The sequence below is a fragment of the Vulpes lagopus genome, chromosome 7, assembly GCF_018345385.1.
Source record: "Vulpes lagopus strain Blue_001 chromosome 7, ASM1834538v1, whole genome shotgun sequence".
In the NCBI taxonomy this organism is placed as follows: Eukaryota; Metazoa; Chordata; class Mammalia; order Carnivora; family Canidae; genus Vulpes; species Vulpes lagopus.
Genome location: NC_054830.1, coordinates 5,088,160 through 5,103,821, shown reverse-complemented (window position 1 = coordinate 5,103,821; position 15,662 = coordinate 5,088,160). Strand labels below are relative to the sequence as shown.

Here is a 15,662-nt window from a genome sequence, read left to right as displayed (position 1 = left end):
TTTTATTTATTTTTTTAAGACTTATTTATTCATGAGAGATAGATATATATAGAGAGAGGCAGAGACACAGGCAGAGGGAGAAGCAGGCTCCATGCAGGAAGCCCGATGTGGGACTCGATCCCAGGTCTCCAGGATCAGGCCCTGGGCTGAAGACAGGCGCTAAACCGGTGAACCACCCAGGGATCCCCTTAGAGAACTTTTAAAGCTGTAGATATTTATAAGTGTTCACGAAAGGTGGGGATCTTCTCACCAGGAAGGAAAACCCCCCACCAAGACTACAGTTTCACGACCTGTAGGGAATAGAGTGGAGTTTCCATATTCCTCTGTTTCTCAGGCCAGTATCCTATGGGGTCAGTGGGTCTGTGTGCAAAGCATATCCAAGTAACACCTCCCTGTATGGGGTGTCTGGAGGGCACGTGAGTGCATTCTGGAGTTTGCTGAGAGGGTGTCAGGTATGAATAGAGCACTTGCAGGACTGGGGGCGAGCCAGTCAACCGGGAGTCCTCTCTTCCCTTAGCTGTTTAGGGCAGATGGGACAAGTGTCTTGCAACCTCGTTATTTCTGCTAAGGGAAGGGGATTCGTTTTCAATTTGGGAAAGGAATCTTCCTGTCTACAGAGTTTAAAATCTGTCTCCTTGGGGGTGCCTAGGTGGCACCCTCTCTCTCTTAAACAAATAAAATCTTAAAAAAAAATAAAATTCATCTCCTTCAAGGGACCTGGGTGGCTCAGTCAGATAAGCATCTGCCTTTGGCTCAGGTCATGATCCCCAGGTCTTGGGATCGAGCCCCACATTGGGCTCCCCTGCTCGGTGGGGAGTCTGCTTCTCCCTCTCCTTTGACCCCTCTCCCCTCTCATGCTCTCTCTCTCTCTCAAACAAGTAAAATCTTTTTAAAAATAAAATTCATCTCCTTCATGTGCAGAGGCCAGGGCTATGTGTGCCTGAGTGGGTGAGATAGGCCCCAAATCTGAGCTTATCCTACTGTACTGGTTTGAATAGTGCTCCCCCGCAATGTCCACCCAGAACCTGTGACTGTGACCTTTCTTGGAAAGAGGGTCTTTGAGGTCATGCTAGAGTAGGGTGGGCCGTCAATCCAATATGACTGGTGTCCTTCTAGGAAGAGGGACATTTGGAGCCAAACACAAGAAGGCCATGTGATGACAGAGACAGAGGTTGGAGCGGTCAGGAAGGGCAAGGATGGCTGGCAGCCACCAGAAGTTAGGGAGAGTCAAGGAAGGATCTTCCCTGGAGCCTTTAGAGGGAGGACAGCCCTGCTAGCACCTTGATTTTGGATTTTTAGCCTTTAGAAACATGAGAAAATGAATTTGTTGGGTCAAGTCATTCAGTTCGTGGTATTCTGTTATAGCAGCCACAGGAAGGGAACACACCAAGCATGACGGGCAGTGACAGCCAGCAGGTGTGTAAAACATCAAGGATATTTTGAGTCCATGTTTACAAGGAAAAGAATCCAAGTCCGAATCATCCCAATGTTAGTGCATTTTTGGTTGAGAAAGTCGCCAACTCCATTTGGAACTTTTTTTTTTTTTTTAAATTCTTGGATCTTTGATATGGCACAGTTGTAAACAGTCATAAACCCGTTCCCATGTTTGTTTGTTTCTTCTGTTTTCATTTTACTAAAATGATTCTCGGGCGCCCAGGTGGCTCAGTTGGTTGAGCACCTGCCTTCAGCTCGCGTCATGATCCCGGGGTCCTGGGATCAAGCCCCGTTTCAGGCTCCCTGCTCGGCATGGAGCCTGCTTCTCTCTCTCTCTCCCCCCTGCTCATGCTCTCTCTCTCTCAAGTAAATGAATGAAATCTTAAAAAAAAAAAAAAAGGTAAAAATTTAAAATGATTATCATCAAGATCAGTTTTGTCCAGTGCAAATTTTAAGTCTTTTTTTTCTTACAAATTCTTTTCCACCAAATTTTTCTCTTTGTGAATTTCATTATTTTCAGCCAATTTATCTTCTCCACCTCAAAATGTGCAGACTGCATTTCTTTGTCAGAATTTGATTTTACCTTATATAGTCTTAGCCAGTGCTAGCTTTGTCTATTTGTTTTTTTTTTTCAGTGTCACTTAAATTTTTTTTTTTTTACTTTAAAAGTTTTTTTTAAAAACGATTTATTTATTAGAGAGAGGGAGAGAGCGGGGCCAAGGAGAGGCAGAGGGGAGAGGAAGAGAGAGTCTTCAGCAGACCCTGTGCTGAGCACGGAGCACAACTGTGGGACTTGATCTCACAACCCGGAGAGCACGGCCTGAGCCAAAAATCAAGATTCGGATGCTCAATGGACTGTGCCCCCCAGGTGCCCCTTCAGGGTCAATTTTTACATGTTTCTTTCAGAGTCGGATTTGGCAAGGTGGATTCTCTGTCCCTCCCATTCTCTTTTACTAACCCTGCCTCCCTCCTTTCTTTCTCAACTGTTACAAACCAAATTGTTCCAGGTGCAGTTTTAGTGATAGGCAGTTTTGGTTTGTGATGCTATCTGCTTTGTTTTTTTTTAAAATATTTATTTATTTATTTATGATAGAAATAGAGAGAGAGAGAGAGAGAGAGAGGCAGAGACACAGGAGGAGGGAGAAGCAGGCTCCATGCAGGGAGCCCGACGTGAGACTCGATCCCGGGACTCCAGGATCGCGCCCTGGGCCAAAGGCAGGCGCTAAACCACTGAGCCACCCAGGGATCCCCGAGCTATCTGCTTTGAATGCAATTCCAGACTGGGGTTTTTTGGGTTTCTTTTCTTTCTTTCTTTTTTCTTTCTTTTTTTTTTTAGAGTAAGAGTGAGCAAGCGCCCACATGATCTGGGGAGGAGGGTGCAGAGGGAGAGAGAGCCCCAAGCAGACTCCCCGCTGAGCGTGGAGCCCCCCATGCGGGGCTCGATCACATGACCCTGAGATCATGACCTGAGTCGAAATCAAGAGTTGGATGCTTAACTGACTGAGCCAGCCTGGAGTCCCCCCACCCCCCACCCCCTGCCTTGACAGACTGTTTTTGTACCTGTGACATCTCCAGAGTCTCCACCCCACTGTGTCATGTGTTTGGTTTGCTGAGAAGTCAGTTCCTGGTAGGTTATAGTAACATCAAGAGAACCATCTTGACAAACTCCTAGTTGTCTTCGAGTCCCTGACGCGCCAGTAGGGCAGGTGCCATCATCACGCAGGTGACGAGGCACCTAACCGGGCCCCGGGCAGGCGGCAGACCTTTCCTCGGTGCTCTGGCTTGGCCCAGGGTGGGGAGCGGAAGATTGGCCTGGGAGTGTGGTGAACCAGCCCAGCTCACGCCGACGGGCCCGCTCCCCATTTACTGCCCAATCCTTGCGTGGCAGCAGGTGGCCAGGCAGGCCCTTCCCTGCCTTTTTATTTATTTATTTTGGAAAGATTTAATGTTCAAGTAATCTCTACTAGACCCAACGTGGGGCTCAAGCTTCCAACCCTGAGGTCAAGAGTTGCACACCCTACTTATGGACTGAGCACTGGGTGTTACACTATACGTTGGCAAATTGAATTTAAATTACAAAATTTAAAAAAAAAAAAGAGTTGCATGTTCTGCTGACAGCCAGCCCGGCGTCTCCCTTGGCCCTGCTCTTTGCTGTCCTTGTGACTGTTGCTTTTCTCAACAAACCCAGGTTTATTGAGATATAATTGAGGTATGACTTTGTGCAAGTTTAAGGTGTGGCATGAGTTGGTTTGATCCATGTGCGTATTGCAGGATGATGACCCCATGGGCTAGCTAGCACCCCACCCTGAACGTAGCTACCATTTGTTGTTTGTGTGTGTGTGTGTGTGTGTGTGTGTGTGTGTGTGTGTGAGAACAGGGACAATCTACTCTCAGCAGGTTCCGAGCATTGTTAACTCTGGTCACCGAGCTGTGGGTTGCCTCCCCAGAACAGACTTGTCCTTGTTACTTAGACTTTTTTTCCACCTGGAGGCAGAGGCAGCATAGAGTGGGTGGTGGTGCCCCCAGCCTTTGGTAGAAGGCTGAGAGCTGACCCTAACGTGCCGGGGGGATTACTTGTGCCTTGGAGGATGTGGAAGGAGGCTTGTCTTTGATGGATGAGGGCCTGGGGCAGGTTTGGGGATAAGCAAACCGTCACTTGGACGGACCTGAGTCTCAGGCCTGGGGACCTAACATGTTCAGGAATGAAGGAACAGGAGGAGGTAAGAGAAAGGAGGAGAAAGTATGGAAAGGAGGCGGTGAAAAAGGAAGCAGGAGGAAAGAGAAGGATGGAAAGAAGGAAACGAGGGACAAAAGCCGTTCTGGATAAGCTGTGGGTTCTTATCCCTCGCAGGTGGCTTGTCCCCGCAGGTGGCCGTGTGTGTCTCCACCTGCCTGCTGGCCACCATGGACTGCCCAGTGGATTGGGGTTCTTCTGAGCACTTGCCACGTCCACCCACTGGACAGGGTGCTTCCCGTTTTGTCTGATCCTGACCCCAGTCCGGCAGGGTGCCCACTACTCTCCCCACTTTCCAGATGGAGAAACTGAGACTCGCGGGGTGGGAAGGAAACATGCCTGAGGCCTAAAGTGGCTCTGACGAGCAGGACCGGAGCCCTGGCGGCGAGGCGGGTGTCTGCCCCCTCTCACACTTACCGACTCGGGGTTCTTGACGAAGACCTTGGTGCTCCCCATCTGGTACTGGTCTGGCTCCATGTTGACTGCCCGAAGCAGGTGCTGGACCCCCTGGCGCTCGTCCCCTCGCCACTGTGGCCACGTCTCAGGGGTCAGGATGGCGTACCTGGAGGCGGAGGACATGGGAGGGTTGGGGGGACAGGTCCCTGCCAGTGAGGGCCCAGGGCTGGGGCGGGGGTGCCTCACCTCTGCAGGAACTTGGAGAACTGGCGGCGGTAGGCGAAGCCAGCGCGGCGCACCCTGATGTTTTCCTTGAGGCCCAGATACTCTACCTGGTGCTTGACCCTAAGGGGGAAAGGCAGTGAGTCCCCTGGGGGGGTATTCCCTAGTCCTGGGAGTGGGTGGGTGCTGCTGGGCAGGGCTGAAAGGGCAGATGGGAGGCTCGCTGGGTCTGGATTCATGCTGGGGGCAGTTTGGGGGGTGACTTTAGTGCCGGTGCCAGGGGTCAGCCTGGCAGTCAGTTCTGTGGGGGGGGGGAGGGCTCTGTTAGTTCTGTGGTCAGTTCCAGGGTTAATTCTAGGGGATGTGTCCTCAGGTCTGGGGCTAAGGGCACTGTGCTCGTTCCTGCATTGTCCTGCACTCAGGTCATCCCTGCACTCGGGTCATCCTGCACTTGGGTCATCCCTGCACTTGGGTCATCCCGCACTCGGGTCATCCCTGCACTTGGGTCATTTGCACTCGGGTCATCCCTGCACTCGGGTCATCCCTGCACTCGGTCATCCCGCACTCGGGTCATCCCTGCACTCGGGTCATCCCTGCACTCGGGTCATCCTGCACTCTGGACATCCCGCCCTCAGGTCATCCCGCCTTCAGATCATCCCTGCACTCACATCATCCTTGCACTCTGGTCATCCCACACTCAGGTCATCCCACCCTCAGGTCATCTCGCCCTCAGGTCATCCCGTACTCAGCTCATCCCTGCACTCAGCTCATCCCTGCACTTAGGTCATCCCTGCCCTCGGGTCATCCTGAACTCCGGACATCCCGCCCTCAGCTCATTCCTGCACTCAGCTCATCCTGCCCTCAGGTCATCCTGCACTCACAGCATCCCTGCCCTTGGGTCATCCTGTACTCTGGTCATCCCACCCTCAGGTCATTCCGCCCTCAGCTCATCCCTGCACTCAGGTCATCCCGCCCTCAGGTCATCCCTGCACTTAGGTCATCCCTGCCCTCGAGTCATCCCTGCCCTTGGGTCATCCTGTACTCTGGTCATCCCACCCTCAGGTCATTCCGCCCTCAGCTCATCCCTGCACTCAGGTCATCCCGCCCTCAGGTCATCCCTGCACTCAGGTCATCCCGCCCTCAGGTCATCCCTACAGTCCGGAGGGTCTTGGTCAGCGCTAGGACCCTGGGAGTTCTGCGCTGGTCCTGGGGGTCAGCCTCCATCAGTCTTGGGATGGGTCACACATGACTCCGGGTGGGTTCTGGGAGGCGGGTCAGTCTAGGGGAGAGGCTGTGTGGATTGGTCCAGGGGGCAGTTACCTGCTCTCTTCCCAGTCACGGGGCTTCTTGGTCTCATTGGGTTTGATGCAGCGGATATAGTGGGGTGTACATCTCTTCAGCGTGGCCACCAGGTCATTGGCTTGTTTCTGAGGTGGAGGAGAAGGCAGGGGGTGGTGCACATGAGGAGACCCTCGGACCCTCTCTCCTCCCACCCTGGATACAGGCCCAAGAGACAGAGACCTGTTGAGTGGGGTGGGGGGCTGGCTCCTGGTGAGCCATGGGGTCAGGTGTCCTTGGTCTCTGCATACTTCATTAGCACACAGCACGGGGACTTGGTATTGTATGTCACCCTGATCCTGGAACCTCACCACTTAATCGGACACATAGTAAGTGCTCAGCAAACGTTTGCTGATGGAGTACCTGAGCACGCAGAAGTACCTGTTGCACAGGACGTTCCTGCCTGTCTTCAGGGGACCACTACTTTGGAAGTAAAGAACCATATATGTGTGTGTGTATGTCTTGGATGGTACATTTTAGCCTCTTGGAAGAGACTAGAAAGGAAATTGTTCCAGGTGGAGGGGATACTGGAGACAGTGGCATGAGAGACCTTGATGTGGACTGTGGCTCTGCTGTGTAATCTGGGGCAGTGACTGTGCTTCTCTGAGCCTTGGTCTCCCCATCCCCCAGGTGGAACTAGGTCCCATATATGTAAAGTGTCCCACGTTTGCCGCCAGCACTGACCAGTGCTCAATGCCTGGTTATCAAAACATTCTTAGGATGGGACACCCAGCTGATAGCTGCGCTATTCACTAGGTAAGAGATGAAAACAACCCAGGTGTGCACCCACGGAGGAATGGATAGAAAAATGTGGTCCGTCCACACACTGGAAGATTATTCAGCCTTAAGAAGGAAGGACATCCTGACACCTGCCACCACCTGGACAAACTTTGAGGACATTATGTGGAGTGAGGTAAGCCAGTCACAAAAAGACGCATCCTTTGTGATTCCACTCCCAGGGGGTCCCCAGAGGAGGCCCATCCACAGAGACAGAGAGGAGATGGTGGGAGCCAGGGGTGGGGCAGAGGGTGGGGGACAGGGTCTCTCTGTGGGGAGATGGAAGGTTCTGGAGATGGATGGTGGGGGTGGGTGCACGATGGGAATGTGCTTCCTGTCCCAGAGCTGTGCGCTCAACAGTGGTTAAGATGGTACATTTTATGTATATTTTACCACAATTTAAATGGTGGCAACCAAAAGACCAAAAAATTATTAAGATGATGGTTCATTTTTGGGTTTAGAGAGTTAGGGGGGAGTTCAAGGAAACTGGTCCAACCCGCCAAGTCCCAGAGCTTAGAGAAGACCCCTGTGCAGCACAGAGGGTGCCAGAGAAGGGGGCAGAGGCCCCAGGACGTGCGAGAGATGGATGGAGGGATGAGGAGAGACACACAGCCCTGCCCATGCCCAGCGCTCCTCCCCTGCCCCGGGCCTACTTTGATCTTGGAGCCTGCGGTGCTGGGGCGGCCCTTCTTGTCTACATCCAGCTTCTCAGGGAAGAGCATCCGGAGGAAGGCCCTAGACAGGACAGGAGGAGTCAGACGTGCAGCCGAACCTTGGGTGCCCTTGCCCAGGGGTGGGGCTGCCCGTGGTGGAGGTGGGATGGGACCTAGAGGGCACACTGCAAATTAGGGCTCTCCCTGATTGGGGGCTAATGGTGAGAAGCGGGGAGTGGGTTTTGTCCTTTTGGATCCTTGATCTATTGACTCTGTTGCTTCTGCCTCCATCTCCAAGCATGACTTGGGTTGCAAGAAAAATAGAACCAAGTTCAGCTCTGCAGGAGCATTTCTTGAGTGGTGCAGCATCTCGGGCGACAGGGGCAGGGTCCCCTTGGAGGAACGATCCCACATGCTCAGGCTCGTGTGTGTGTTTGTGTGCGCGCGTGCAAGGAGATACAGACAAGGGTGCTTTCTGCTGTAGCCCTGGCTGGTGACAGCCATAGATAGTCCCCGTCTAACTGGCCACCAACAGGGAGTTGCTCAGACACAAGCATTTGGTCCGCTCCCGATTCCCTCTCTTATCTCCTCAGTGAGATCTTCCCTGACCACCGTGACACAGAATGAGTGCGCTGCTCAATCCCTACATACCCCGGAGGATGAGAAAGTTCTGGAAGGAGAGGGTAGGGGTGGCGGCACAGCATTGTGACGGTGCTTAATGCCACAGAACTCTACCATCCAACATGGTGAAAAGGTAGACTTTATGTTTTCTGTATCTCAACACAATTAAAAGAAAGTAAAAAAATGAGTGATGCCCACCACCCTCTCTAGCCCTTTATCAACTTCATTTTCCTGTCCAGGGCTTGCCCCAGTGGACACCAGTATCGCCAGGAGAGCTTGTGGAAGCACGGACGGCTGACTGGGTGCCCACCTGGCCCCTCTGGAGTTTCCCATTCACATCCGGGCTGGGACCCAGTCATTTCTAACGAGTTCCTGGGTGATAGCGCTGCCGCTGGTCCAGGAACCCTACTTTGAGAACCAAGGCTCTGTGCTTTCCAGTATCAGCAGCCCCTGGTCACAGGTGGTTATTGGGGCCCTTGAGACTTGGCCTGGCCAAATCATGATGGGCTGTGAGTGTTAAAATGCGTACCAGGTTTCAAGGAGTACCACAGTGTGGGGAACGAGAATGCAGTTCATTCATTCATAATTCATTCATAGTCATTCATTAGTCATTTTTATATGCCTGGCATGTCAAAGTGGTATTTTGGATCTATTGGGTATAAGAAAACATTTTTTTAAATGTCACCTATTCACTTTTTTACTTTTTTTTTTTTAAGTTTATTTATCTATTTAAGTAATCTCTGCCCTTCTCTAAGGTGGGGCTCGAACTCACGACCCGGAGATGAAGAGTTGCATGCCCTTCCGACCAAGCCAGCCAGGTGCCTCTCACGTTCTTACTTTTTAACTGTGCTTATTAGGAAATTTAAAATTATGCATGTAATGGGAATAGGGGTCTACTGCAATTTGGCATGAGGGGATCTCTCGGGTGTAATGCAAATGTTCCCAACTAGGTAGTGGTCATGGCTGCCCAGCTCGATACATTTCCTGAAAATCAGTTCTGAAGTTGGGCACATTTCATGGCATGCATATTGTACTCGAAGAAGGTACAATTGTTTTATTTTATTTTATTTATTTATTTTTAAAGATTTTATTTATTTGAGAGCGCTAGCTGGATGAGGGGCAGAGGGAGAGGGAGAACCTGACTCCCCGCCGAGCAGCGAGCTCGAGGCAGGACTCGATCCCAGGACCCTGAGATCATGACCTGAGCTGAAGGCAGATGCTTGACCGATTGAGCCACCCAAGGGCCCCAAGAAGGTTGTTTTAAAGTCATGATGTGACTTTATTTATTTATTTATTTATTTATTTATTTATTTATTTCTATTTATTTATATTATTATTTGTGTGTGTGTGGTTCTCGAGGAGGCATCAGGGGCAACTTGTTACAACGCATATTCTGATTTAGTAGGTCTAGGGTGGAGCGTGAGAGAAATTCCACATTTGTACCCAGCTCAGGGGATGCTCGTGTTGCTGGTCTGGGAGCCATAATTTCAGCCTCTTATGGACCACTATCTTATGACTTTTTTTTTCTTTTAATAAATTTATTTTTTATGGGTGAATCTTATGACTTTCATGCAATGCTGTGTTCTATTTGCCTTTTTTTTTTCTAGTCCAATACCTCTCTCCCCACTTGGCTCTCCTCTCAATGAGAGCAGCCGTGTTCCCTGACCTGATCGGGCTCCATCCCCCACAGGTTCAAATACATGGTACTTGGAACACAGCGGAGCTTGGATAAATTTTGGAGGTTAAAAAGGCAAAAAAGGAAACCTGGTGTGCAGCTGTGGCCAGGGAGATGGATCCATACATGTCAATACGGAAAAATGCAGGGTGTGATGTGTTTTCATGGTGTGTCAGGGGACACCGTCCACACCCTGCATGGACTGGGCTTGCACAGGGGGCATTGGATGCATTGCGTGGGCCATGAGGCACGGCCCCTAGCGCTGTCCTTACTTCTTCCTGTGGGATCCCAGGCTGCTGTTTAATCAGAGCCAGTCACTGGAAACGCTGTCTCTGCAGACAGCCACCCCCACAGAGTCTGTGGCATGATGGGAGCTCTCAGGAAGATGAAGCCCCCCCCCCATCCTGAAGTGGATTGGTGCCCGGAGGCCACTCACTGCTCACTGGTCTGCATCAGCTCTATGAGGTCAGAGAAGAGAACGTCCCGGTTCCTCTCACAGAATCCGTTAACGTCGTAGGAGACCTGGAGGGAGACAGTGTTGGGGGGAGTGAGAGGCTGTTGAGTTTTGGGGGATGCTTACAGCCCAGGGGGTCAGGGGTCCCATAGGAACCCACCCTATGCTGACAGGATGGGGGGGTACTTATGATTCACGATAAGGGGCAGGGGGCTGCAGCATGGGCTTGGGGTTCCAGGGGGTCTCATGTTCAAGTTGAGATTGGAAGGTTGGGGCTGCAGCCTGGGTCAGAGGCAGGAGGAGGTGCCAGTTCTAGCCCGGATTGGGGATGAGGTGCTACTGCCCGGGTAGAGGGTTCCTGGGGGTCTGCTGTTTGATCTGAAGTGAAGAAGTCAGATTGAGTATCTGTGTGTGGTCAGTTGAGGGCTTGGGGTTCATGTCAGGAGGGTTCCAGCACTGGCTGGGGATCTATGGCGGGGGGGGGGTTCAGTCAGGCTTGTGGGCTAGGTCTGCCATCCAAGGTGGGGGGTTCTCCATTGTCCTGGTTGAGGGAACACAGGAGCTCTAGCTCAGTTTGGGGATCAGTGGACTGCAGGATGACCAGAAGATCCCTGGGGGGTGTCTTCTGCCCACTTAAGGTCAATGGGAGGGGTCTGTAGTCCTGTCAACTGGGGAGGAGGACTGTGGCCAGGGTCAGAGGCCAGCAGATTTCTATAGTCTTGGGTAGGGGTGCTCTGGCTCATTTTGGAGCGTGATGGCTTACATCTTGGGCCTGGGGTCTTTGAGTTTGGGTCAGAAGGCTATGTCCTGGACCAGGGGGTTAGTGGGGTTTGCAGCTCAGATTGGGGTGTGAGAGTCTGATGCCCAATGTGGCTCAATGGTAGGGAGTTTTTCTCCTGTTAGGCAGAGCTGTCCTGTTAGTGAGAAGAGCTGAGACCTTGGTCCAGGGCCAGTGAGGGTTTCTGCAGCCCTAGCTGAGGGAACATGGTGGGAGCCAGACTAGTTCCTGGGGGTCAGTTGGGAGTGGGTCACCTTGCCAGCATAGTGGTGGATGACAAAGCCGGAGCTCCAGCTGTTGAAGTGCTCATGGGTGCCCACTGCCGCCTGCAGCTTCTGCAGCAGGGTCTGGTCAGCGCCGCCGCCCGTGGCATGCATGGTGGCACACACATCATCCAGGACGCTCATGATACCTGGGGGGCTCTGCGGGCGGGGGAAGTGGGTGGCAGATCAGTGTCCCCCATCCTGTTCCCTGGAACAGGGAGGGAGTGGAGGAGATGGTGGGGTTTCCAAATACAAGAACAAAAGTGGGGTGGTGGTGGTGCGGGGACTGCTGTGGAAGCTCCTGGGGGGCAGGGTGGGGTGAGGAACCCCATAAGGATCCATGCCTCTTACCTTTCCCAGGTTGGGATGTCCTGGTGGGGGTCCTATCAGGGTTAGCCCCTCTGCCCCTGAGTGGGCTGCCCTGGGGAAGGTTTGTTGAGTGAACGATACAAGCGGCGGGCAGAGTGAGTGGTCGAGGGGGCTGATGGGATATTAAGTGTGCTCCTTCTGCACCCCAGGAGGGGGCAGGAGCAGAGAAAGGGCCCTAACCCTCTCCTCCTCTCCCAGGCCCTGCTCTGGGCCCAGCGAGACCCAGAGAGCTGGCTCAGTCCTCACCAGCTTGTTTTCAATGAGGTCACAGACGATTTTGTTGTTGAAGTACTGGATGGGGGTCCAGCGGATGCCCTCCTGTACATACTCCTCCTGGGGGCAGCAAAGAGGACAGGAACGGGGTGGGTCTCTGTATGTTTCTAGAATCCATGCTTCTCAAGGGTGGTGAAGGAGGTGTGGAAGGTGTCTTCCCATATCTCCCCATTTCATCACTTAGGACTGTCTCCAGTAACAAAGCCTGTTGCCCTGTGTGTGGCATCCCAGAACTGTCACCCCTGACATCCCTTGACACAGACAGACAGGAGCTGGTGGATAAATATCCTGGCTCCATCGCTTCTGGGGTGGGTCACCTCTGAGTTCCGTGCTATGAAGTGTCCCCAGGGCTTAGCAGAAATTGGTCCCAATTGCTTGCCATGTAACCTGCTCATTAATACACCCTATTCTGGATTTTTAAAAAAATATATTTATTTATTTTAGAAGAGGGAGAGAGTTCAAATGGGGGGAAGGGGAGAAGGAGAGAGAATCGCAAGCAGACTTCTCACTGACCAGGGAGCCTGATGTGGGGCTTGATCCTAGGACCCTGAGATCATGACATGAGCCAAAATCAAGAGTTGGACATGGGTTGCCTGTGTGGCTCAGTTGGTTAAGTGTTTGCCTTCAGCTTAGGTCATGATCCCAGGGTCCTGGGATCGAGTCCCACATTGGGCTCCCTGCTCAGTGGGGAGCCTGCTTCTCCCTCTCCCTCTGTCTCTCCCCCTTGCTTTTGCATGCTCTCTCGCTTTGTCAAATAAATAAATAAAATCTTAAAAAAAAACAAGAGTTGGACGCTTAACTGACTGAGCCACCCAGGCGCCCCCCCACCCCGCTTTAAAAAAAATTGTCTCCCCCCTTCCTCACTCCTCTTCTGATATTTGTCCTGAATCCTTGTCTCAGGCTCTGCTTCTGAGGTGTAGGTAGGATGAAAACAGCCGGAATTTTTGTTCATCTCTTGCACAGCAGAGTCCCCAGCACTGCAAACAGTGCCTGGCACACAGCAGGTGCTCATTGGAGGAATGAACAAGGAGGCTATGCCCCAGCCCTTGTCAAAGCTTTAGAGGAAGGAGACCCCTTCCGTAGGAGATTTCATGGTGGGGCCTGGACAGGTCAGCAAAGAGAAGTTTGGAATGGGTGGCTGGTTGTGTGTGTGGGGGTGTCCCCTGGTTGCTTAGCAACCATCATGGTCCTGCCCCCACCCCCAGCGTCCTCTGGCTCCTGGCCACCTGGTTGCCCCTGCCCACCTGCTCAGCTTTCAGGGTGAGCTCGATGAAGATCTGCTGCAGCTTCTCGTTGACAAAGTTGATGCAGAACTGCTCAAAGCCGTTTTTCTGCCAAGGGAGGCAAAGGGTGCTGCCATCAGTGGGGTGATGCCGGAAGCTCCTGGGGCCACTAGGCCACCCCAGGAGGCTGAGGGAGGGACAGGGGGCGGGCTGGGGAGCAGTGGCTGTACCTGGAAGATCTCGAAGCCATAAATGTCAAGCACACCAATACTGTACTCCTCCTGGGGCTTCTGCATGGCGCGGTTGATGGCCTGCAACGTGGGTGGGTGGGGACAGCGGGTCAGGGCCAGCTTGCCACTCTCTTGGGGTGATTTAGCCCCCGTCACAGGCTACGTGCTTTCACGGCACTTTCTCTCCAGCCTTCTCTGGCCCTAGGCCCCTGCCCCCAGTTAAAACATCCAGGTTCCTACCTTGGAAGCTCACTTCCCTGTTAACCATTCTGAGCCTCTAGTTTCTCATCTTCAAAATGGGGTAATAATGGCAGCTACTCTGTAGCGCCTCATTAAGGAGTTAAATCGACACATGTAACAGCACTTAGGACAGTCACTGGTGTAGACTAGGTGTTACGTAAGGTTGACTATGACGGGATCGTCATCATCCTTGGCCGTGACACGTCCCGTTCCCTTCCGCTCCTGCCCACTGTCCTCCTGACAGTCCCCCTCGTGGCTCTCAAATGCACCCACGTGTCTCCACCCGCACAGCCCCCAGGTCCAGGCCTGGATGGTTCCAGCAGCCGCCTCCCTCCTGCGCTCCATGCCACAGCCAGATGGGGCCTCTCCCTACATCTTCCATCTGATCACCTCCTGCCCCTGCGCGGTGCCCCCCATTGCCAGGAATCGGTGAGGTGACAGTCAAGCCTGCCTTCCCCACTTGGCAGTCTGAGCCCAAGGCGGTCTGGGGGCAGGGCCTCTCCCACGCCCTGGCCCCCCTCACCTCCACGAGAAAGTCAAAGAGACGGGCGTAGAGCCCCTTGGCCAGGGCATCGCGGGTGTAGGCCGCCTGTTCCACGTTGAGGGTCACATCGATGGACTCGCTGCGTCCGCCCCAGCGACTGTCCATCTTGCGGCTGGTGAGCTTCTCCTGCAGCCGTGTGCTGTCGATGCCCAGCAGGTAGGCGGGGAAGGCCAGCACTGCCAGGGTAGGGGACACAGGGCGGCCACTTTGGCTCTTGGGCCTCCTCTGGGGCTCCCGTCTCTCCCCATTTTGCCCAGTGACACAGATACTGTCCTCATGGGTCCTTACCCCCCGGGGGTGAACTAGGAGGAAGCAGTTCTCACGCACAGACGTGCCCCCTGGCCCTCCCCAGCACCCACACTCACGGTCCACACTCTCCACCCGGGCGTAATTCCCATCTTCGCAGAAGCTGATGTTTCCCAAGTGCAGGATTCCCGCCACAAGCTGCAGGACCAGCTGCTGGACGTTGGGGGGGATCCCGATGACCTGCATGGCGTTCTGCAGGCACAACGGGACAGAACCTGTACCGCCAATCACCACCTCCACCCCGCCCTCCTGGGTTAGGCTTCTGGGGCCAGGGCACGGACACAGGGGTCAGGGCACCTGGATCCCTGTCCTGCCCATTTCCTCCACTTGCTGTGTGACCTTAGGCAAGTCCCTGCCCCTCTCTGGGCCTCGGTTTTCTAGAGTGGTGGTCTGGTCACCACTCACCAAAGTCTCGCTGAAGTCGCTCTGGTCATCCGTGCCATCCACCTTGTAGGTGTCCGATTGGAGGTAGTAATAGTAGTCGGGGGTCATGAGCCCCAGGTTCTGCCGCTGCTCCTGGGAGGCTCCTTCCAGCAGCTGGAGGACGAGCGATGCTCATGCATCTGACATAGACTGGTGCAGCCCTGTGACCCCCGCAGTCCTCGCTGCCATGGGCTCCTGGACACTGACCCTCCTGCTGTCTCCCCTCAGGCCCTCCCTCTGCCCCAGCCTCACGGCCCCTTTCCTTGCACCTGGTAGTAGATGTGGAAGTTCCTCTCGTTTTCATTCTGCATGACCACTCGGGATTTCTCCAGCAGGAAGTTGGAGATCTTGCCCCCATCTGGCTCCCCGCCGCGGCTGAACTGGATCTCAAAGTACTTGCCCTGAAGCCGAGAGAGCCATGTTAGATGCCCAGGGTCCCCCCTCCCCGGGGGGTGGGTGCAGGTGGGGGACTGTCCCTCTCTTGCCTGTGTGACCTAACTTTTTTTTCTCCACCTCCCACTTAGGGACGCTCACTCTCTGCATCAGCTCCTTCCCTCCAGCATTTAAGCTGCTCCTCTAAGGACTCCAGCCCTCATCAGGGCATCCAGGCCTGTGCCTGGCACATAGAAGTACCCCATTTTATTGACCAGTTTCCCAGTCCTCCCACCACAACACAGAGGCCTCCATGTCTCTGCAGGCTGCTGCAGGT

The 15,662-nt window shown here is 53.5% G+C and overlaps 1 protein-coding gene and 1 long non-coding RNA gene across 2 annotated transcripts in view; one reads left to right on the top strand and one right to left on the bottom strand.

Annotated features, from left to right (window-relative positions):
- The window catches only part of MYO1F (myosin IF), a 35,132-nt gene that overhangs the window by 7,242 nt on the left and 12,228 nt on the right, over positions 1 to 15,662 (bottom strand). Inside the window, exons 7-19 of the mRNA XM_041764666.1 lie at positions 15,223 to 15,354; positions 14,936 to 15,067; positions 14,590 to 14,722; positions 14,204 to 14,400; positions 13,441 to 13,521; positions 13,232 to 13,318; positions 11,961 to 12,047; positions 11,337 to 11,504; positions 10,287 to 10,372; positions 7,555 to 7,636; positions 6,107 to 6,213; positions 4,811 to 4,909; positions 4,586 to 4,730 (exon numbers count right to left, since the gene is read on the bottom strand). Of these exons, the coding sequence (XP_041620600.1) occupies positions 4,586 to 4,730; positions 4,811 to 4,909; positions 6,107 to 6,213; positions 7,555 to 7,636; positions 10,287 to 10,372; positions 11,337 to 11,504; positions 11,961 to 12,047; positions 13,232 to 13,318; positions 13,441 to 13,521; positions 14,204 to 14,400; positions 14,590 to 14,722; positions 14,936 to 15,067; positions 15,223 to 15,354 (1,536 nt within the window). The remainder of the gene's footprint in view (positions 1 to 4,585; positions 4,731 to 4,810; positions 4,910 to 6,106; positions 6,214 to 7,554; positions 7,637 to 10,286; positions 10,373 to 11,336; positions 11,505 to 11,960; positions 12,048 to 13,231; positions 13,319 to 13,440; positions 13,522 to 14,203; positions 14,401 to 14,589; positions 14,723 to 14,935; positions 15,068 to 15,222; positions 15,355 to 15,662) is intronic.
- LOC121496259 lies at positions 6,888 to 10,277 on the top strand. Its single transcript, XR_005989137.1, has 3 exons — positions 6,888 to 7,037; positions 8,148 to 8,308; positions 8,415 to 10,277. It is a non-coding gene; the product is annotated as an uncharacterized LOC121496259 (long non-coding RNA).